Source organism: Lineus longissimus, chromosome 18 (assembly GCF_910592395.1).
Source record: "Lineus longissimus chromosome 18, tnLinLong1.2, whole genome shotgun sequence".
Lineage (NCBI taxonomy): Eukaryota > Metazoa > Nemertea > Pilidiophora > Heteronemertea > Lineidae > Lineus > Lineus longissimus.
This window is the reverse complement of record NC_088325.1, coordinates 3,441,195-3,463,903: the sequence shown is the minus strand read 5'-3', so window position 1 is coordinate 3,463,903 and position 22,709 is coordinate 3,441,195. Positions and strand designations below refer to the sequence as shown.

Genomic DNA, 22,709 nt, shown 5'->3' with positions numbered 1-22,709 from the left:
GCAGCAACTTTTAATTGTTGGAGACAGAGAAGGAAGGAATATGATTATCAGTTTGATGAAAACTTTGCAAAGTTTCTTCTTGGGACTCGAAATCCATACTACTATTCTCTCCATTTTCCATTTTCTCCTCTCTCCAACTCACTACTATCGCTATTGACTGCGTAACATACACTAACATTCTTTCGCTATCATTGCTAACTTCATTTACTAGAACACTGGCCTCTTTGTAGCCGATTATGTAACCCATAGTGGAAACACCTGACAGCGCCGCCCGGCATGATCCAAGTGCTACTGGCATATTTATAACTCGTAGTAAATAAGGTTGTAAAAATATGCAAATGAGATGCCGTATATGGAAACCATGACGTCACTAAGCAGTTCTTATTTCTGCTACGGGTGGCGCTGTTGCTTGCTTCTGGAGGCGCTATTCAACCTCTTTAACCTTGGTTCAGCAGGTCAACACGTGTACAGGCTGTTCCAATCATCCCCCTACAGCCAGCCGTTCAACAGGTAGTGTTAGTCACCCCACAGGGAGTGCAGGTGATTCATTAATCCCCTGCATAACTGAACAGCAATGGCTTGGCTTCCGTGAGTGATAGGGAGAATTGACCGTGTCCGATTAAAAATCCCTCATTACTGCTCCGCTGAAGTAAATTTCCGACAATAAACATGACGTTGCATCAGGATAACATATCACCTGCAAACGTGCAAAATTTCGAGACGAAACACGACCCCCAAATGGCACTTTAGCGAGCCGCCTTATAGTATTATGATATAGATAAAGTGGGAAAAAAATTAGTACAAGGATTTTCAGTATAAAGTGGGAAATATTAGCACGAGGATTTTCAGTATAAAGTGGAAAATATAAGTACAAAGATTTTCAGTGGGCAAGTACATGCCGATGTTTGATAATCCGCCCCTGCAGTTAGTGATCAGAGCCAACCCGCAGCCGAAAGCAGTCCTTCACAATGGGTGAGTTTGATATTTTGAAAGGCCTATGCTCTTCGTGTTCATTGTATTTTCGTGTGGCACAGGTATATAGAAATAAACATCGGCGTGGTGCAGTTGCTATGCACGCAGATTCGCTTTCCTGTGATTTGACTGGTGAAATTCATCTTCATATTCACCACGGTTATTCCCCGGCGAGACGGTCACCTTTCACTTTACATAAATAGTTTCCAGCATCAAATTGCCCACAAAAAGGAAAAACCCTGAATTACTTATCAGATTGGAAGACAATCTGAATAACTTATCACGCTAAATCCCAACTGGACGAGAGCCGAGTGAGCCCCCTGTACAGCGATCATTTCTGTGCAGATCGATCGCCACGCACTTTCTGGAGCTAAGGACTGACAAGGAGACGTCATCACGTCACCCCTCGGCGATTACTCAAGTACCACGACACCACTGGTAGGCGTTTAGAGTCGTGCTATCGGGCATTCAATGCATTCTCCAAAGCAGACATAATATTCATTATTCATATTCATCATTCATTACCACCGCAGGTGATGGTGTCATATGCTTTCAGCTTGTCGATGAGTCCGATCTCGGCATACACTCAGCAGGTGCAAAAAGTTTCCCGCCCCAGAGTTGTGTCGAGCTGAAAATTTGTACACCAGAGTCTTTCAAATTGCAACAAATCGAACACTTTCAGGAAAATGGTTTCCTAACGAAACAGGAAAAGATCAAAAAAGATTTAAAGGGCCAACTTGGGCATAAGATGTGGTTTTTAAAAATGCAAAAATGGCTTCCAGTGTGACCACAACTTCTACATACAAGATTAATGAAAACTCTTTGAACTGCAATAAACGATGCACTAGAACGGGTGTAACCGTAGACCTGCCTGCCATGTCCAAAACTACCTTCCAACACTGGTGAAAATCATTATCAGAGAACGGCATCTGTGTTATACTACCAGTGGCGGCGCATGGTGTCAAGTTGACACATTATCCTCCTGGCTAGGAGAGTGTCCAACGCCCGAGTTGTCCCTTTAAAGGCCGACACCGACGCCTTTGAGTGAAATAAATCTAATAGAGAAGTTCAAATGAATTTCCGACTTCAGAATCATCATGACATCTCTAATAAGATAATTCCGACTACTGATGTTCTTTCTAGCTTCAGATGTCCACCATGAAAAAGGTTCAGGTGTCCACCATGAAAAACGCAACGGCCTGGGAAAGATTGGCCAGCAGTGGATTTTTTGGTGAGGCATTTTTGAGTTCTGAATTTTTGAGTTTTGGCCACAGAGATACTGAAGAATGAATCCAAGATTAAGGGCCAAGTCCATTCGTGTGCATTGTATCATTAAAATTGTGCAACAAGTAAACAGAAATAAACATTGGGGCTCGCTCCTTGAACATCGTTATTTTGCTCGTTACCTCGAAGTAATAAGAATTTTGACCGAGCCCACTACATTGCCTGTTGTCATCGACAAAAACCGCTCACACCCGGGACAAATTCTCATTGTTCTACTGTCTAATCAAATGGTTATCAAGGTATAATGTCTACCTCACGAAACCCCATTCATGAGGTCCTTAGGCACATAAAATTCATAGAACCTTAATGTGCTAATTGGAACCCTCAGAAGAGGATATGTGCCTGGAAACCTGGGGTGCTTACTTTGAATGCAAAATATAAAGTAAAATAAAACAAATTCGTTCTTTTTTCAGCCTAACAAAGAAGCGCTACAGCGTAAGCCATCTGCTGGTAGTCATTGGGACTTTCGTGACCTACATGACCATCAGAAGCTGGTACTGCAACGGAGCCATCCAACCGTCTTGCTGTAGCGACCAAATCAACATTCCTGGACTACTCACGAACTGGACAAAACCAACGTATCACTTCGAATCGAATAAACCCGTCCCAAAGATGGTGCACTTCTGCTGGTACGGCGGGCTCCGCCGCACAAACTTTCGGTTCTATCATTTGATAAGCGTTTTAAGTGCGTACAAACATATCAAACCGTCTGTGATATATTTTTGGTACGATTATATCCCGCAGGGGGCGCTTTGGAGGGATGTTTTGAAACGGGTTCCGATTATGAAGTTAAAGCACCGCCCGGCGCCGACACATACTTATCATCGTTCGTTGGGCCGGTACGATCAGCACCAGTCGGACGTCGTCCGCTTGGAGGTTTTGATGGAGTTTGGCGGAATTTATATGGATCTGGACGTGGTGGCGCTCAAGTCGTTCGACCCCCTACTCGAGTTCGACACTACCATGGGGTACGAGGACAGGAATCGGCTATGCAATGGGATTATCATATCGAAACCTAACGCCCCTTTCCTCAGACTCTGGCACTTGGAGTACGCAACTTTTGACGACAATAGCTGGGCATTTCACTCGGTGGAGCTACCCGCGATCTTGGCTGAAACGTATCCGCGGATTATTCATACGGAGGAGAGATCCCTCCACCGTCCGAACTGGAAGGAATGGAGATGGATGTACAAGACTGGCATGTTGTATGACTGGTCCAAGAACTTCGCCGTCCATTTATTTTATATCCACACTCTTGGATTGACTGAACACTCCCCGGAAAGTATAAAAAAGTTAGACACAACCATGGGACAGATATTTCGATATATCTACTATGGGAGTAAGGAATTTGTACAAGACTAGTGTTGTATACAGGGTGGTCCAGAAAAAAAAGCAACCGGATACTTCCACTACAAGGTGATTAAAACTATTGATACAACTGGATGAGGAATCTTTGTAGAAGAAGGATGATACCAAGATCGACCGATTCTGTTCAGTAGGTTTTGTTTTAGAGACGTTTTTGTGAAGCAAGGTTGGAGTCCCTTGGCAAGGTTCAATGTAGAAAAACCGCACGGTTCTGTTGTAGGTTACAAACATCTCGGTAGTGTGCTGAGGCCTGGCCATGCTAACACGACCTTTACTCTGTTGCAAATGGTCACCAGAAACCTTGTCGACATTATTTTAGTTCAGTATTATTACCTAACACTTAATCCACCTACTTACAATTTACCGACACAGTTTCGATTTTTCCTATGCGCGGATGAAGCCTGTCTGTGATTCACAAAATAGGCTCTAAAACAAAAACTACTGAACCAAATCTTTCGAGTTTGGTATCATTCCTCTCCTAGGAAGATTCCCCATCCATTGATATCAATGATTTTAACCCCCTGTAGTGGAAGTATCCGGTTGCGTTTTTTTCTGGACCACCCTGTATAGATATGTATGAGGTACCCTTGGTAACAGCCAATAGGAACATCTTGTTCCATCTATACCAGGCTCTGTTACATAACAAGCCAAGAGATACCAAGGGATAGATTTGTAGTTAGGGAGATTAGCCTTGGCCCTAGTCGAGTATAGAAGTAAGATGTAAAAAAGAATATAAAGGATATACATATAGCGTAGTCATAGAGTTTAATCCTGGCGGACGAAAGCCGACAAGGAGCGTAGCAGAAATGCGTCACTTGAGAGTCAACTTGCCACATTGTTTGGGCAGTCAAATTCATATCATGTATCGCCGACAGGTGTAACTTTTTTAAAGGCGAAGGTGAAGCACCTATGCCCAATTTGGTGTGGTTGTGGCTGTCTAAACTCTTTCACTGGCTGGCCGGAAGAATGTGGGTCTGCTAGGCCAGATTTGGTCTGGTTGTGACCGTTTAGCTTTCTTCCCGTTTTAACCCCACAGTGGAGCTTCCCGAATCGGCCTGGTTGTCTAATCGTGTTGGCGACATGGTGGGGCAGCCATGGCAAATTTGATCTGGTTGTAGCAGTCTGAACCCAAGTCAGCCGGGGGCCAGGCATGCCCAAATTGGCCCGATTGTAGCAATATCATCTCTGTACGTTTCTGCAGAAGGGCAGCCTTGCCAATATGGCCTGGTTGTTAGGGTTCCCTTGGCGGACAATTTGGTCTGGATAAGTCAGACAGCAACTCGGGTCACGCGGAGGTCGTTTCGGCAATACGTTGTGCAGTATAGTACACAATTGTGCACGTATGTATAGTACACAACTGTGCACGTATGTATAGTACACATGTAACATCTTTCGAATAGCTTGATCAGGCGGCTTGTGGTATTCGACTCGATGACTCGACGACGCGATGGCTCGATGACGCGATCGTTGCTATGGATTTTGCTAAAATACGGAATCCCATGATCCTGGTCTCCGGGCTACCGCTGCAACAGCAGAGGTTTTAGCTCGGCCTTCCCATACCCAGCTACGGTATGTAGAAGGATGTGCCCCCCCCCCCAGCCATGGCCACTGAAGATTGGTCCCCGCGATTGATTTTGATATTTAAAGGACTCGCGGAAGTTTCATAGCATGCAAAATGACCGGAGATTTAATTGACAAACAAGCTTCTAGTGGCCAATGTCAGATGTCATGTGGTAGTCTGTCAACAATCGGAATTTCGCATATGTGCAGTTTTTTAGACTCAGTCACTCAGTCCCTCTTCCGCCCCTTGACATCTGCCCCCCCCCCCCCCAATACATCAGCCCCTATACATGCTTTCCGAAATTGGTGGCTTGCATTGGAACTAACTTTTTCCCCCTTGTCCGTCATTAAAGGCATTCAAGTGTGTTGGTCAACCATGACTATCTCCTTTGTCCCTCCACCACAGGCCTAGTTTCCCCTTATGACATCACTATTTCGGACACTCAGCGCCCCATTTCTGGAAAGGTGTATAGGACATTTAATATTGCCGTGCTGAACGGATATCCAGAGCCAACCTTGTCTCCAGGAACTCGCGTGTCATTTTAACATTGGAATTTCTGCTCGTAAAGAACCTGGGTAGGAGGTTGATCTGAACCAGCTATATTTAGGTGTATTTAGCTGTATTGACGGTAAGCTTGCATAGCAACATGGCGCATGGTTTTATCAAAAATGCGAACTTGTAGGAAACGAAAAATGGTCGGATTAGATACGGTGAAAACAGCTGGAAAGGGGTTGGTAATGATCGGTTCTTTTTTATTTTCCTCCACTTATGATTCTATGTATAAATTACAGTCCAGGCAGTGATATTCTTTAAAAAGATTCCAACTTGATCGCGTCATCGAGTCATCGCGTCGTCGAGTCATCGAGTCGAATACCACAAGCCTGATTTGTGGTATTCGACTCGATGACTCGACGACGCGATGGCTCGATGACGCGATCGTTGCTATGGATTTTGCTAAAATACGGAATCCCATGATCCTGGTCTCCGGGCTACCGCTGCATCAGCAGAGGTTTTAGCTCGGCCTTTCCCATACCCAGCTACGGTATGTGGAAGGATGTGCCCCTCCCCCCCCCCCCCCCCCAGCCATGGCCACTGAAGATTGGTCCCCGCGATTGATTTTGATATTTAAAGGACTCGCGGAAGTTTCATAGCATGCAAAATGACCGGAGATTTAATTGACAAACAAGCTTCTAGTGGCCAATGTCAGATGTCATGTGGTAGTCTGTCAACAATCGGAATTTCGCATATGTGCAGTTTTTTAGACTCAGTCACTCAGTCCCTCTTCCGTCCCTTGACATCTGCCCCCCCCCCCCCCCCATACATCAGCCCCTCTACATGCTTTCCGAGCTTGCATTGGAACTAGCCTAACTTTTTCCCCCTTGTCCGTCATTAAAGGCATTCAAGTGTGTTGGTCAACCATGACTATCTCCTTTGTCCCTCCACCACAGGCCTCGTTTCCCCTTATGACATCACTATTTCGGACACTCAGCGCCCCATTTCTGGAAAGGTGTATAGGACATTCAATATTGCCGTGCTGAACGGATATCCAGAGCCAACCTTGTCTCCAGGAACTCGCGTGTCATTTTAACATTGGAATTTCTGCTCGTAAAGAACCTGGGTGGGAGGTTGATCTGAACCAGCTATATTTAGGTGTATTTAGCTGTATTGACGGTAAAGATACCAGTGGCTTGCATAGCAACATGGCGCATGGTTTTATCAAAAATGCGAACTTGTAGGAAACGAAAAATGGTCGGATTAGATACGGTGAAAACAGCTGGAAAGGGGTTGGTAATGATCGGTTCTTTTTTATTTTCCTCCACTTATGATTCTATGTATAAATTACAGTCCAAGCAGTGATATTCTTTAAAAAGATTCCAACTTGATCGCGTCATCGAGTCATCGCGTCGTCGAGTCATCGAGTCGAATACCACAAGTCGATCAGGCCACCAATTTCAAGGACATCCATCATCCGCGCTCCGCTCGAAGTCATTGACCTGTACACATGTCACCGGTGGCAGATGGAGCAGATGGGACAATATATCCGACTGCTTTATGCATATGATGAGCAGGTGACCAACGGTACACAAACACATCGAGAAAAGAGCTGAGAATTTGTATTTTGTATCATATTTGAGTGTTGGAAGTTAGGTTGATTCTCAGGAGGCGAGAACTAAAATCTTACGCATCTTGAGCTTCTGGGCATTTCACGCGTTACTTTAAAACTGACCATGCAGGTGTGGGAAGGAAGACGCACTAGTACGCAGGTATGAATAATATGGGAAGCCATCGAATTATCATTTGACATTTTCGAGGATAGCCTCCGCTCCATCCAAGTGCACGATCTGAACAAAAACCATCTGCCGATTCAATACCTTAAATCAACATTTCACGTCCTCTTTTGACATTAAATGCAAGGTGATACAATTATAGTCCCTGCAGTGTAGTGAACGACTGGCAGTAGCCTACACATAGTGTACATTTATGATATAATTGTACCGGGGGTATCACTGTACCAATTTACCCATGACATGAAGGACAGAACAGTGCACAAATTAGTGATTACATTATTTTAATTTTACAACACCGAGAGTGTTTTCACGGTCAGCCATGTTGGAGGACAGAACAATGATTTGTCGTGCCCAACTTAATTGAACCGAATGCTATCATGGTCATTTGGACTTGCTTTCTTTTGTCCGTCCCTCCAGCATGACAGATGATGACGTAACATGAAACTAACTTATGACATTTTTAGGTCTCACCAGCCAGTGGTGATCATGTCCGGATTGTACCCCAAAAACTAGTTCTTCAATCTCGAGGGACTACCATGGATACAGATGGGCCTACTCTATCCCTATTGCTACTTGTTCAAATGTAAATGTCGGAGGTATTTTGTGAAGGGGTAGCTCTGACGATTATTTGAGGAAAATACCAGTTTCTTCGGTGCGGTTAGTACCGAAGAAACTAACGCGGTGAGCCGGCCCCGCATGCTATTTATAGCTCAACAGGATGTTGACATGTTCTCAAGGTAAATTTCCAGGGCAATAAAACTCAAACAAAAGCCGGAACGACAGCCTATTTTTATATAAAAGATTTGGCTTTCTCAAGGTGATGAGTGGATGTGTATAAAATAGTTTTCTCACCATCCTTGTTAATCTTGAAGTTACAAGGCATTAAGGTGAAATTTTTCAAATTTGTGTTGACATATAGGGTGCCTCATGCATTGTGCATTGTGCTGCTTCAGTCTATGCATGACTGTATGTCGAGACGACATTTAAAGGCCATATATCAAGGTTTTTTGCCATTTTCTGCTGTAAGACGATTTCAAAAGTGTACCTAACACTTTATACAATACAGAAAACTAAATGCAATTAGCTCCATCCATTTAGAAGATATAGCCAATTATGTGTTTAACAACTTGATTACCTAATCAGGCTAGCAACTGGCTTATTAGAGCCAGGCGGCGGGTTCAGCAAAAGTTGTGATGTAGATCAGGTTATCTGTACATGTCATGCAATCATAAAAGCAGGAGGGCCTTAATTAATTATGCACACCTGGAAGTAATGTGTTTCATTCACTATGGTGTATTGTGTGGCTCCGAATTGTGTCAAGGATAGCACAAAGAACAATCGAATGACGGATGGGACCCATTTTCATGAATTTCCAAAGCCAGTTGAACGAGAGAGGAGGAAGCTGTGGATTCGGAAGTGCAAACGCTTGGAGTGTTGGAAGCCTGGGCCTTCGGCCAAACTTTGCAGTGATCACTTTATCGATACGGATTATCACATGAAGCCGGATATCTGCATCCAACTGAATATTAAATGCCACTTGTTAAAAACAGCTGTTCCAACCATGTCAATTGCATTTAATGCCCGAGGCTGCTGAGGTCGGTTGTTATACATAATGGGTAGGCCCTATTGGGGCCTGTGATACCGCATAGTGTCTTCTTATGTTCCAGCCATAGCAAGGTGACAGCGACACAGGTCAGTGTCAGTGACAGCCACTGTCAATGACAGATTATTGTCATCTGACATATAGGCCTATCTAACGTTGCACGGCATTATATCGTCACGTCAAGATGATTGTGCATAATACCGTCACTTTTCAATAGTAGTTCAGCGTCATGACATAACTGGCGATACAACACTGACGAGGCGAAACAATAGTGTGCAACATTAGTCTGTTCAAAAATCATACATGTTATGCATCTGCAACCGTCTATCAATGTCTTCTTTGCTATATCGGCAGGTCTGCCATGCAAATTGATTAACCACAAATTCTAATCACTTTCGTCCGAATGATCACTCTCATTATGATCTAGTGATATTAATGGCTCGAACATGTACGGCTCAACGTTTAAATATCCTTCTGTATCGACCAAAACATGCTCAAATTCACTGCTCTCACTCTCTGAACTGTATGCGGAAGCCATCTTGCTTTGTTCTGACTGACCTGATCTACGTCATCAAAAAATCCCTAGCGGCCACATGTGGAACTAATCTAAAGTTGTGTGTGGTGGGAAATTCAAATAGTTTAAAATTGAAAATTGAAATAACTAAATAATGACTTTATTATTAGAATTTTTTTAATGTCTGGGATCTTGTTTTTTTAACCCTCAACATATTTCATGAGTATCAAGCATGTTTTCAAACCTTGATATATGGCCTTTAAACTTGGGCAGATGTATTCTACAAGTGACAAGCTATTCAGAAATGGATAGGTTTGTGAGAGTGATATACTGTCGGGTATACAGTCGCTGGAACAAGGGCATGCATGCAATGACGCCTCGTCATTTTTGGAGGCAGGTAGGTCTGGCCTCCGCACCGGCTAGTGAGACCTTACACAGGTAACCTCGACCCCATCCGCCGCGAAGCCTCGTTGATTTACCCGAGACGAGCATACATTTTCAGTGCATAAAGTGGATGCACTGTCATACCGAGCGCTCTGGTATTTCAGATTTTTCACTTGGATCGAGGTTACCCATCCTACAGAAAAATGCGTGACCGGACACCGGAAGCTTACGCCCCTAAATCGAGTTCATGACGAGTGAAATGTCGTCAAGTATCAGTCTCTGTAATGAGTGAATGGAGGAGATGGGTGAAAGAGTCTAGTTCAAGTCTGGAGGACTGGAAATGGATAAGCAAGAATTAAAACTTTTCATTTTAATCCAGTGTTATCTTCTGACCACCGCTGCTTTACCCATGATGCTATAATGGGTCCTTTACGCTGCTCAAACAAGTGATTTTAAGTCACTGCAATATTTGATAACAGTTACTGTTATGTACAACAAAAAGGTCTCCTTTACGGGTGAAGCAAATAATCGCTACGTTTATTGATAGCAGGCAGCTGTGATCAGCGATAAATAAAGTAAATAAATATCGAGAGGCGGATTATAGTTATGTCAGGATGACAAATAAGCGAATCACATTATTTTTATTATACAGTACTTCAACAAAGTATCAACACCTACGCAATATTATATCCAAATCACACAGACGACTGCACCAAATTCAATGCGATTCTCAGCACAGAGTGAAATGCTTTGTCTCAATATCCATCTATAAACAGGTTATAGATTTTTCGTTTCGCCTGGTGGCAGCCGCACCTCGTCAAGATAAATAGATTAACAAATCTATTCAACGAGAAGTCAAATGACAAACTACCCTCTTAAAGTACCAGTGGCGCCATCTACTAATTCGGAAAGGAACGACTTGTGTGTACATTGACTGCATTTCAGAATGCCGTTCAAAAAATTCCATTGTTGTTCTTATTGTCTGTGGTGGGTGGCTCCTTGGCATTTAAAAGAGGACACCTTCCCTCGCATCGCGTCCTTTCACAATAATGCTGCATATGATACCAGTTGTTTTGAGAGGACGTAGGCTAACTAATTGGACCACACGCAGAGAGCCAGGAGTGACTGTTCCGTTTGAATATAATCATACAGGTTAATTTTTGAGCAAGTGAAGACACACTTGCCCACGGACGTTTTTAATCGAGGAAAGTTCTGTTGAAAAAGCTCTTGGTTACGCATTTCTTCGAGTTAACTCTCCTATTCACTTTCTACCTTTCGCTTATCAGGCCTTCCAGTATGCAGATGGACACAGATGGACACAGATGGACACGGTTTATTTTAGGAAATTTACCAACGAGTGCATATTTTGGATGTTTTCCTTGTGAAGCAGTCATTCTCCTAGGCCACAAGAAGCACTATCTATGGCAGTCTGCTCGGCAAATTGGAAGGCCTAATAAGATGCACGGTAATTTGGAGAACTCACTCTTCAGGGGCCTCACCTGCAGAAAAGAACAAAAAAAGTTGAGAAGTTCGGCCAAAAGACACCTGAATTAGGCCGTGGGTAAAATCGAAAAGGGGCTAATCTTTTTAATTCATGACAAACATTTTGGGGTCAGAGTAAAAATGGCCTTATCGTAATAAGCATTGTACTTAACTACTTCACATAAAACAAAAGTCCCCGCAAAAAAAGTTGCTCCGAAACCGAATATATAAAATATCTAAATTGACATTAGTATCCAGAAAATCGTTTCAACTGCTCGTAAAAACTGTAAATTTTAGGTCATGAGTTGCCTCCCAGGTGGCATTAAAGAAGAAAGCTGGTACTGCTACCTAGGAGTGAACTGATGAACTAAACTAATTGGCTGATGAATCAAATCCCGATCAAAAACACGTTCGATACATGGAACAAGAATCAAAATCACCCGGCTCAAATACTTCTCAAACTGGCCATCACGGAAGCATCGCGGGGCGTCAAAGTATGCCCCTCTACAATCTCCAAGTGTCCCCATTGATAACGTTTGCTTAAGGTGGATTCATACTCCGACGCACAACCATCGCCGGCGTCGAACGCAGCGTCCTGCGTCGGTCACCTATAGGTGGATTCATACTCCGACGCACGACCATCGCCGGCGTCGAACGCAGCGTCCTGCGTCGGTCGCCTATGCCATCGCACGATTTTGTAGGCGTCGTATCGCGTGACTATGAATGCTCACGCGATTATACCATTCTGCCACGTCAAAATGGAGGAGGAGGACGCTCTGCTTATTTTAAATGTCCAGGCAATGGGCTGTCCTCTACAGGATGCGAAGGAAACGCCACCGACGAGATATGTATGTAACGTTTTACTTCACATATTAGTAGCTCTTCTGCGTCCGACATTTTAACTTCGTTATCAATTCCCATTCCCCGTCTTTCCAGTTTGAACTAGGCGCCTTTAAAAATATGCATAAACATGAGTCCTTGGTCCTATGACCAGAAAAGTGATCATTCATTGGTACGACGCCGCGATCGGACGCAGAGAGTTCAAATTTGTTGAACTCTTTAATATCGGACCGGACGCCGATGGCCATCGCCGTCGCACGCGAAAGTATGAATCAACACCACGACGTCGGCGTCGAGAATTTGATCGTGCGTCGGTCGCCGGCGGTCGTGCGTCGGAGTATGAACTAGGCTTATGTGATAGACTAACACCGTTTACTAGCGTACTTCTGCCCCACTGAGCAAATGTCAGCTATCATCCTATTGGGAGAATGCCCTTCCCCATACTCCACCAACCCCTCCCCCAGCTCTACACAGAGCGCCAAGATGACGCGATGTACATGTAACTACATAATCCCCGCGGCCCGATTTTAGCATGCTCGCTCACAACAGCATGTCGACATGTCGTTTGCTAACACGCTGTTATGAAAGGACATTCTTTCTAAAAACCTGGCCCAGGGCTTGGTTTCTCAAAACAAATTTTGTCACTAACGTCGGCGTAAACTTAACATAGGGTTATCTCCTTCAGTTAAGCCCTTAGGCGTCGAATGCCAAACTAAGTTAACGCCAGCATTAGTGACAATCTTGCTTTGAACAACCGGGCCCTGTGTCTGTCTCGGAACGCCGCAACAGAACCTCTGTTGTGACTGGGACATGACGGGAACCCCACCTTGTTGGCCTCCAACCGCTTCGCCGAAGTTGTCTCCAAACATCGATGTCATTGTGAAACCGACGCGAAGTCCACTGCCTGCACGGCTTCCTTTATTTTTTTACAGAGAACAGCACATAAAATGTTAGACGGTTTACTTTCTTGAATGGTTTCCTGTTTAGAAAAAAAAAACTCCCGCAAATCACAGGACTTTTCAGATTTTTCAGAGGCAGACCGACCGGAAGAATCCTGCAACACCTGTAAAAAAAACACCCGCAGAGGCGTTTTGAAAACGTAGTCGTCAACTGAAAACGTTTGGTTGCCAAACCTCACCAATATTTACCTGATGCTTAAAACCCCCTTTTGAGATCAAGCTTTTCCAACAACGCCACCAATTCACGTTCTTCCCTCGCTACTTCCTCTGAACTAGGCTGGCCAGTCGGTTCGGGCCTGGCCTCTCCAGTCGGCTTTTCCTTCGAAGGTTCCTCGGAAGATTGCTCTCCTTCCTCGGAAGACTTCGGTTCGGGCCGGGCTTCTCCATTTAGTTTCTGTGCTTTTCCCTCCTCTCTGCTTGAATCATACTCCTTCCTTAGTGGCACTGAAAAGTTAACAAATCCCAGGATGTAGAGTAAATAAGACCTAGGGGCACGGGCCTACTCCCATTCGCACAAGGCTCTTGGCGTGGCCATAATAACATATATTCCTATGCATCTCCCCGAATTTCTATTCAAGCGCATTACAAAGGCTGAGCCGTTTCCCTCGTTAGAAAGGCAATAGAGACAGGACTCGGACCCGATCAGAAGATGACGCCCTATTTAAACGGAGTGTTTTTGCACACCCAGATATTTCTGCACGCAACCTTTCCTTCTGAACTTACCCGAAGCTTCTGGTCTTCATTATCAAGACTGGATTTTAATTGGGCAAGTTAATTTCATTCAAAATTTGTTAGGGTTTCTTAATGGGGCCATATTCTAACTTGCACCCAGTATGTGTACCTTTCATTGACTTTAGTTCGCGTTCCTCCTCCTCTTCCGATGACTTTGGCTGCCCGGTGGGCTTTGGCTCTCCTGTTGGCCTGGGCTCTTTCTCCTCCGAAGAGGCTTCCAACTCTGAAGACTTGGGTTCTCCTGTTGGTCTGGGCTCTTCCTCATCTGAAGACTTGGGCCTGGGCACCCAAGTTGGCTTGAGCTTCTTATTCTGGAAGTCGGGCATTTTTCCACCATTGTTTACTGAAATTAAAGGCATAACATCAAGAATATATAAAGACAAAGATTGTGAAAGCAACTTTACAGCATTTCATCTAGCAGCCTACTAGGTTCCAAATTCGGGCAGTAGGGGGCTTTCACAAGAGAAATCAGCTCCAAGTCATTTACAATAGATCCTATACTGCGTTGCTGTGCCTTGATTTTGGTCACAAAGTATGTAAGCTCATACATCGAAAAGTTATTTTTGCAGTGCTTATTTAAAGGCTAATAAGGAATTAATCGTATTTAAATCCTAAATCATATAAAACCACTCTTGGTTATGCGAGTGCCCAATATTGCGCTCCTACTCACCATGAGGATTTTGCTCATCCACATTTTTTTGGCCTTTTTGGGTTTAGAGCTTGGAGTGATTTAGCTCTGCGCCAAACAGTCCCTCGCCCCGCAGTTAAAAGAATTCAGGCCTAGCCCAATACATCGTCTATTGCCTTTAAACAAGCCCGCTCGCACCTATGCATACATTCTCACTGTTAACATCGACCCCAAGAAACGACTTCATGGAGGTCGATAGGCGCTCACCGGCACGGCACAAATAAACGTAATGGGGCGTCACAAAAGCCAAGTGAAATCAATGTGGCCCCGAAAAAAAAATGACACGGCTCTATTCAAAATTGTATGAAGTATGGGACGTGCCAAACTTGCCAAACTTTCGACCTTCACATTGGGGTCGATAGATTGGCAAGGTGAATTAACGAAATGTTGGGTCATTACCTTGTCCAGTCAGTTCAGTCTCAAGATCCCTCAGCTGGACCATCAACCTCTTCATTAGGCTAAGTTCCTCGTCTTTCTCGGGCTGTCCAGTTGGCTTGGGCCTGGGCACTCCAGTTGGCTTGGGCCTGGGCACTCCAGTTGGCCTGGGCCTGGGCACTCCAGTTGGCCTGGGCCTGGGCACTCCAGTTGGCCTGGGCCTGGGCACTCCAGTTGGCCTGGGCCTGGGCACTCCAGTTGGCCTGGGCCTGGGCACTCCAGTTGGCCTGGGCCTGGGCACTCCAGTTGGCCTGGGCCTGGGCACTCCAGTTGGCTTGGGCCTGGGCACTCCAGTTGGCTTGGGCCTGGGCACTCCAGTTGGCTTGGGCCTGGGCACTCCAGTTGGCTTGGGCCTGGGCACTCCAGTTGGCTTGGGCCTGGGCACTCCAGTTGGCTTGGGCCTGGGCACTCCAGTTGGCTTGGGTTTGAATCCTCCAAATGGCTTTGACTTCTCGCGAAGTTTTTTATTTTTCATTTCGAGCAGCAACTTGACCAACGGCTTCAATTTTGGTACTGGAAAACAAAGCGCAAGGAAACACAATCAGTAACTTTTTTCAATAAGCTTTCAATAGTCGTTACAAAATGGAAAATATATTGTCGACAGAGGGCAAATTTACGATTGGTTGTGCCTGCCATTTTCTACGAAATTGGGGATTTCGTCCGCGTCACAGTCACGGAAAGCCATTGTTAACGGTTTTCTAGTGATAGTTGCACCGTGTATTGGCGTACTCTTGCTCCGCAGCAAATGCTAGCTATCCTCTCGCTGGGAGATAGAGACACGGATTAAGGTCAAATCCAAATATCCAAATATCCATCTTTGCAAGTCTTTAACCTATTCTTAACTAGTCAGTTAAAACGTAATACTGGTTACCTCAGGCACCTCCACAGTGACGGCCCTGGCCGGAGCTCGGGTCTCTGGTTGGATGAGGTCACCAAATATTGCCCACGTAGTCCCAGTCTTTTTGAAGTTGGTATGCGAGGTGAAAATTTCGCACATGTTGAAACTCCCACAAAACGTTATTTTTGGCCCTTGCCTCACAGTTAAAAAAATTCAGGCCTGGCCTAATACACGGTCTACTGTCTTTAAACAAAGCCCGCTCGCACCTGAGCAGAACAATGGGAATTTAGGCCGTCTTCAAAGGGTTAAAAGGGCGTATCTTGATAACAGCTTACATGGGGATTGATATGCCTAAACCGCATGGGCAATTACACGTTATGAATATGGCATTGTAACGTACCTGATCCGTAGTCCTCCTTGCTATCCTCTTCACTCTCCTCGCTCTCACTACCCTCTTCACTCTCTTCTACAATCAAAGAGAAATAAGTTATAATAGAACCTCTCTATTAAGGACACCCTCCTGACAGGCGCTGAGTGGTGTCGTTTTTTCGTGTCGTGTAAACATGGTAAACGGCACTTGAAAGTCAATAGTCTTGGGCTTCCAGAATCAAAATTGACCTGGCGTCATTTCAAAACACCTTGAATGAGCTATTCAGCCTGGTAAAACCACGCGCCTCCGTGTGGGATATCGTGATATTTGGGTGGTCGATCGCTCCGGTCGACGTAGCTACAATCCAAACCTTGCGTCAGGAATTGGCGGAGGCGCAATGACTTGGGACGAGGCTGGTTCTGGATTGAGGGTCAACCAGTATATACAGGATGACCAGTTCACGAAAAAAAGACGTTAAGAGGAAGATTTTACCATTTGATTCAACGGTTGGCTCGGGCCCTTCAGGTTCTGCCTGGGTCGGCGTGGGCGCTTCAGGTTCATTGGTCGTCACTTGTGGGGCCGGATCACGAAACTGGCGCTTTTCCTCCAAAGCTTGAATCTTTGCATCTATTTCGTCGAGCAATCGCTTTTCGGCTGTAAAATCTGGAAGAAAAGTCACAACACCTTGCAACAATTTACCTGATCATCTTTGTAGGGGACGATACTTTTTTTTTGGGGGGGGAGGGGGTCTGGACGGGGCCAATTTTCCCTAATGAATATTTGCAAATGAAACTTAGCACATTTGAAGATATACATAAACCAGAATAACCTGAAGATGTCATCAAAATTCATCCTGAAATAAGAAAGATGTCAAAATAAATGCACATTGTCAAGTACAGGAATACACAAAATGGTAACCATGGTTTCTGAAATGGGTCCCAAAATCAGATTTAATAAAAGCCACACTTTGAAGAAATCGGCAGAGTAGTTGTGGCAAAGCTGCTTGAAAGGTTAGTGACATACCTATAAAAAAGCCTACGGCTAGAGGAATGATTAAGGGGAGAATTTTTAGCTGTGGGTACTTTGAACTTGTATTGAAAACTCTTCAGGGTATATCCAGAGATCCATCGAAAGTTGATTTGAAATATAAATCATTTATGCTTCTTTGTGGCAGTTTATGCCTTAAAGCGTTTTGCATTCAAACTAGCAAGAAATTATCTAAAATCCTGTATTTTCACATTTTTATTCACTTGACCCTTAATCTAGTTGGTGATGACCTCTGGTACGTTCAGTTTCTAAAAAAGGCAAAACAGGTTAAAGGGACAACTTGGGTGAGATATGTTGGTTTTTCATACAAAAAAGGCTTCCAGCAGGACCGTGACTTCTCCAAGTAGGATAATTGAAAAGTCATTGAACTGCAATAAACAATGTACTAGAGCGGGGTATAATCATAGGCCTGACTGAAATTCAGGTTTAATCCAAGGGTTAAATATTAATCGTTAGTATTGGTAAGTACATGTATTCGAAAGTATTCGACCGAGTTAGAATAGTCAATCCGTCTCGCTCTCCAGGGGCCATTGGGTAATTATCTTGGCCTAAACATATCCACGTCTTTTGGGAGTAAATTTCGTCGAAAACAACCTTTTGAATGCTGCGTTCCCATTTTTTGAACCACTGAACATTTGTTTTGTCGAGGTGCATGCGCAGATCATGTGATCGGCCTGATATATTCCTTAAAGCTTATAACATTCTTTTGACTTAGGTCCTGAATCATTGGAAAGCAATGAATTATGCTGTGCTTCTCGAACACTTTTGAAAAAGGTAAAATATAATGGAATAATGCAGTGAAGAGATTAATCTATATAGCTGCATGGTAAATATGAAACCGAAGTTTAAACCATTTTACTGCATAAAAGAGTTTAGGAGCATGCCTAAGCTTTCGACTTTGTCCAGACCCTTCATCAGAGTGAAGTCACTTCCATTCCGGACACGGCTCATTCATGCCCGGAAGTAGGGATGGGGGCACTATCAACTTCCAGAAATCTGGGACAATCTACTTTCGGGCATGCATTCTAATGGAGGCTCTGGACAGAGTCAAAAGCTTTGGCATGCTCCAAACTCTTTATGCAGTAAAATGTTTAAAACTTCGGTTTTCAATCAGTGCGGTATGTTCCTCCGGAGCTAGAAAACTACTTACCAGATGAGTACCAAACTTCGCACTAATTTTGAGAAGGTACATGGCATAGATTTATAAAAATATCATTTAAAAAAATGGGTATTGCTGATCAAGTCTTTGAGATATTTGATATGTTTACGCTTGAGCAAATAAGAATTGCCCTCCCCCCAACTTGGCCGTTCGTTGTGGTGTGTTCATGGAAAACAATTTCTCTAAAAAACTAGATCTAGAACGGCAAATTTTTCACCACACCACGCTTGGTTTTTCATCGTCCTGCTCGGCTGAAAATCCTGTTGATCTATCACTCAAATTTAAACAGCGCTAAATCACATATGTAGCATGCACTCCTCGTGAAATTATAAGACCTTATAGGTAATATACTCATATAAGCAAGAATTCATATCATCTTGGTATCTGTTCTCTGAAAAACAAAAAAACCGACTCCCACCCTTGAAATTGGCATTCACCTCGTTTTGAAAGAGTTCCAATCCCCCAGTTTAGGCCATACCCTTGTTGATAAACACATTCTTGGTTCCAGGTGGAAGTGTACTGAAATTTCGAATTTCGCTTCATGGCCTGAACACAAGGCCTGTTGGAAATAGTGTCCAGGCCATGTGGGACCTTGTGTTCATATCTGGGACTGTACATTAGATTGAATGTTTACCTGGAGACAATAATTTGTTTATCGAGAAGGGTATGGCCTAAACTGGGGGATTGCTCTAGAATTTCAACTTCTAGCCAAAGTGACTCCCACCTTTGAGGATTGAAAGTTCCAGCCAAACTGCTGGTGCCTTGGTCAACCCTTTACTTGTCTTTTCAGTGAAAGCTTTTACTAGGGTTAAAATTTACAATCCCCGATCAGAAATGACGTAGTTTGATCGCATTCAACTATAAATCCATTGAACAGTGGTGCTTCGTAAGTCAACCGATGATTTTTTTTTGGGGCGTGATCGGGGATTGTAAACTCGTTCCCTTACTAGTCTTTATTCGTATTACGCAGGTGCCAGTACTTGCCTGGAGACGTACGGGGGTAGGCGCTTCTTTGTCCAAGCGGCAGACCTTTGAAATGAACTCGGTGTTGACATGCGAACTGCTAAGATTGTTGGGATTTTCAGGTGTGGGTTTAAGACACACTTTTTTTTAAACACATTAGACCTAATACTTTGTATTAAGCGGTATATGAATGTAAATTTCATTCAATGAATCATTCTTTCATTGTGTCCGCTGCCGACTTGTAAGCAAAGGAACTAAATATTTTCACTTACCTTCAGCCTGTACGGTCAAGACCAGCACGACCAACGCCACGGAAACTAAAGCCAACTTCATGGCCAAATCGGAGAGCGAAAATCTTTGGGAAAAAGCAGTGTGACTTGAACAGACGAATGTTAGTCTGTACTGAGTGCGTTATGGGTGGAACTTGTTGTTTATGAATGTTCTGTAGGGCCTGTGCGTCTTTGCCTATGACGTCACTGAGGCCCTATTTGTGACTAATTTAAGTAGGGCCTAGTCATGCTTGCAAAAATAAAGTCAACGCTATGGGTTCTCTGTATAGGTGTACGTAACTTTCACATAACAAGCACCACAAGCATGGTCTAGCCACTTCTAACGAAGTTCAGCAAGCTTTTTTCAATTGAACAACACTGCACAATAATAGACAATATTGCCTTTTTAGTTGGAAGCAATCTTTAAAAAACCACACTCGGCTATACTTAAGTTTGACCATAGGCACTGCCATTTTGGACAGAACTTGAAATCCTAAAGTAATTAAAACTCTTCCAAAACGGAGTGAATGCCAACTTCAAGGGTGAGAGTCAGTTATTTGATTTCCAGAGACCAGCCTCCCGTTATTTCAATGGCATTCAATCAATTTTGAAGGAGCTGTAATTGCTTTACGATTGTAGTGCAGTTACCATGCATATACTACATATAATTTGCTGAAATTTAGTATTTATAGTATTTGTATATCTGCTTACACAACGACAATGTGTAAATTTGTATTTGGTACGTATTAGCGCAATTTGAAATTTTCAAATTCAATTACCAATTTCAAACAATTAACGAACAGCGTAGGCCATTAAAGGCATTTAACTGCTGCGAGTGAGACTCCCGGGGCAGTCCATACATCATCCTAATTGGAACTCGGGGAGGCATGATCGAGGGCAGTCCACTGCGCTTGCTACCAGTGAGCAACTATGCTGAACAACTCCTTGGTATGCACACGTCAAAGTTAAGCCGTCAATGGGCTTGTTATGGGGAGGGGGTCTTATAGGTTCCAGGGACCTTTTAAAGGCCTCAGTAGGCCTGTTTGCAAAGATGTAGTCTAGGCGATCTCAAGCAGAACACAAACCGTCTGGCCTGAATACCGGGGTTATTGTATATGTTATAAGTTAGTATTAATCTTATATAAACCCGTGGGTTTCAAGGCAATTCTGATCCCTCATCCCCAATATCACACTGGTCCTACGTCCCCACATGACTCCTATCAGAGCAGATCAATTTAAGAAGACATTTTCTACAAAACAACACATCTTTATTCGTACGACATAAACAAGTTTTGCGTGAATTCTCGTTCCATTTTTATATATGTCATTAGTGTGTCATTAGGCATCATGATTTCGACTTGGGGCACTTTCCCATCATTAGTGTGTCATTAAATGTGTCATTAGGCATCATGATTTTGACTTGAGACACTTTCCCGTATGTCATTAGTATGTCACTAAATGTGTCATTAGGCATCATGATTTCGACTCGAGGTACTTTCCTTTATGTCATTAGTGTGTCATTAGAAATTATGATTTCGACTTGAGGCATTTTCCCATATGTCATTAGTCACTAATAGTGTGTCATTAAATGTGTCATTAGGCATCATGATTTCGACTCGAGGTACTTTTCCATATGTCATTAATGTGTCATTAGACATTATGATTTCGACTTGTGGCACCTTCCTGCGAGTTCAGCCCATACCAAGTGGTTCCGCAAATGCCCCGTAACTCCAACGCGAACGCTTGTCGCACTGTTCGAGATCGTGTTCAAGAGCTCGAAGAATGGGACATAGGTGTTCGCCTCGGCGTTTCGGGGGATTAGCGAATACTCCTTAAGATCTCGCGCAAGACACACCCGTAAGAGATTATAATGCGTTCACAACTCTTCCCTGGCAATGATCCAAAAGCGGCCCTGCCTGGTTCCTGCCTCCGACGAATGGTGGCGTGCCACGTGTTTGAAGTGTCATTTCATTTGACCTGGTTCTATAAAATTACATCACGAATAGATAATTTCCTGTCTTTGTACATACTTTACAACCTGGTAATTTCAAAAGCCGATCTAGATTCTGAGCTGGACAAATAGCCGGGTCTGATCAAAACCTCCTCACATGTCTGGTGTAACATTTCACGTTTTCCCCATATTTCAGTGTTTTCTGTATGAAATACAGCAAGAGAAACCATGACTTTTCAATAGGGGGAAGCCCGAAACAACGTTTCAATCTATCTGCCAGCATTCCCAAACATTGAGGGCGTGTTTCCGTTTTTGAGGAAAATATCCCTAGCCTTGATCAAAACGCAGTAACCTCTGCCGCATGAGCGCTGCAGTGGCCCTTTTTTGATAGCGACCCCTGTCCAACGGTTTCACATGAAACAATACCTGTCTTACTCTAGAGAACCAATTCCCCAGATTGCCGTAAAATAACCAGGCCTTCCAGTTTGTCGAGCTGGCCTGTCCGTCCTGGGAAAGGAAAACATTGGAAAACTGTGTGCAGTCTTTCAACGAAAAATTATCGTTGCGTTCATCTGGTAATAAGTTTGTCTGGCCAATGGATCGGAAAAAGCAAACAATTTGGAAAAATATGCATGGATTGATTTTGTGTGTGCACCACAGAGTAACCCGCTGGTTAATTCACCTCGAAATCTAGTGCATATGGTGTCAAATTGTCACATGCTTCCACATGGACACAGTTCATTTTAGAAAATTTACCAATGAGCGCACATTTTGGATGTTTTTCTTGTGAGGCAGCCATTCTCTCAGGCCTCAGGAAGCACTATCCAGGGCAGTCTGCTCGGTAAGTTCGAGGGCCTGATAAGATTCTCGGCAATCTGGGAAATTGTTTCACCAGGATGAGTGTTATTTCGGTGGAAAAATCGCCCAAAACTGCTGTTTTCTTATCTCCTTAACAGGATTACAGCGAATTGAAAACATTCAATTGCCCATGATTAAACCATATGG

The 22,709-nt window shown here is 43.8% G+C and overlaps 2 protein-coding genes across 3 annotated transcripts; one reads left to right on the top strand and one right to left on the bottom strand.

The window, feature by feature from the left end:
• The first annotated feature begins 494 nt into the window (after positions 1 to 494).
• Positions 495 to 4,105, top strand: LOC135502432 (uncharacterized). 2 transcript variants are annotated; one of them, XM_064795262.1, is made up of 3 exons: positions 495 to 972; positions 2,122 to 2,203; positions 2,670 to 4,105. In XM_064795262.1, the coding sequence occupies exons 1-3, from the start codon at positions 969 to 971 to the stop codon at positions 3,616 to 3,618; spliced, it is 1,035 nt and encodes a 344-aa protein (XP_064651332.1). In that variant the 5' UTR covers positions 495 to 968; the 3' UTR covers positions 3,619 to 4,105. The 2 variants fall into 2 exon arrangements, with proteins under 2 accessions (XP_064651332.1, XP_064651331.1); XM_064795261.1 differs by having other exon boundaries at positions 2,116 to 2,203.
• Positions 4,106 to 9,777: 5,672 nt separating this feature from the next.
• On the bottom strand, positions 9,778 to 19,889 carry LOC135502369 (protein TsetseEP-like). Its single transcript, XM_064795155.1, has 7 exons — positions 19,757 to 19,889; positions 16,808 to 16,978; positions 16,346 to 16,411; positions 15,072 to 15,620; positions 14,094 to 14,327; positions 13,442 to 13,696; positions 9,778 to 11,470 (listed from the first exon to the last, which is right to left on the bottom strand). The coding sequence occupies exons 1-6, from the start codon at positions 19,815 to 19,817 to the stop codon at positions 13,449 to 13,451; spliced, it is 1,329 nt and encodes a 442-aa protein (XP_064651225.1). The 5' UTR covers positions 19,818 to 19,889; the 3' UTR covers positions 9,778 to 11,470; positions 13,442 to 13,448.
• Positions 19,890 to 22,709: the final 2,820 nt, after the last annotated feature.

Bases quoted from the DNA above. Each gene is read 5' to 3' on its own strand.
- LOC135502432 (XM_064795261.1), top strand. The intron at 2,204-2,669 runs GTGAGGCATTTT...TTCTTTTTTCAG, and splicing joins GGCCAGCAGTGGATTTTTTG to CCTAACAAAGAAGCGCTACA.
- LOC135502369 (XM_064795155.1), bottom strand. From the start codon at position 19,817: ATGAAGTTGGCTTTAGTTTCCGTGGCGTTGGTCGTGCTGGTCTTGACC. The intron at 16,412-16,807 runs GTAAAATCTTCC...CTTTGATTGTAG, and splicing joins GCCAACCGTTGAATCAAATG to AAGAGAGTGAAGAGGGTAGT. The intron at 13,697-14,093 runs GTACACATACTG...TTAACTTTTCAG, and splicing joins CGAACTAAAGTCAATGAAAG to TGCCACTAAGGAAGGAGTAT.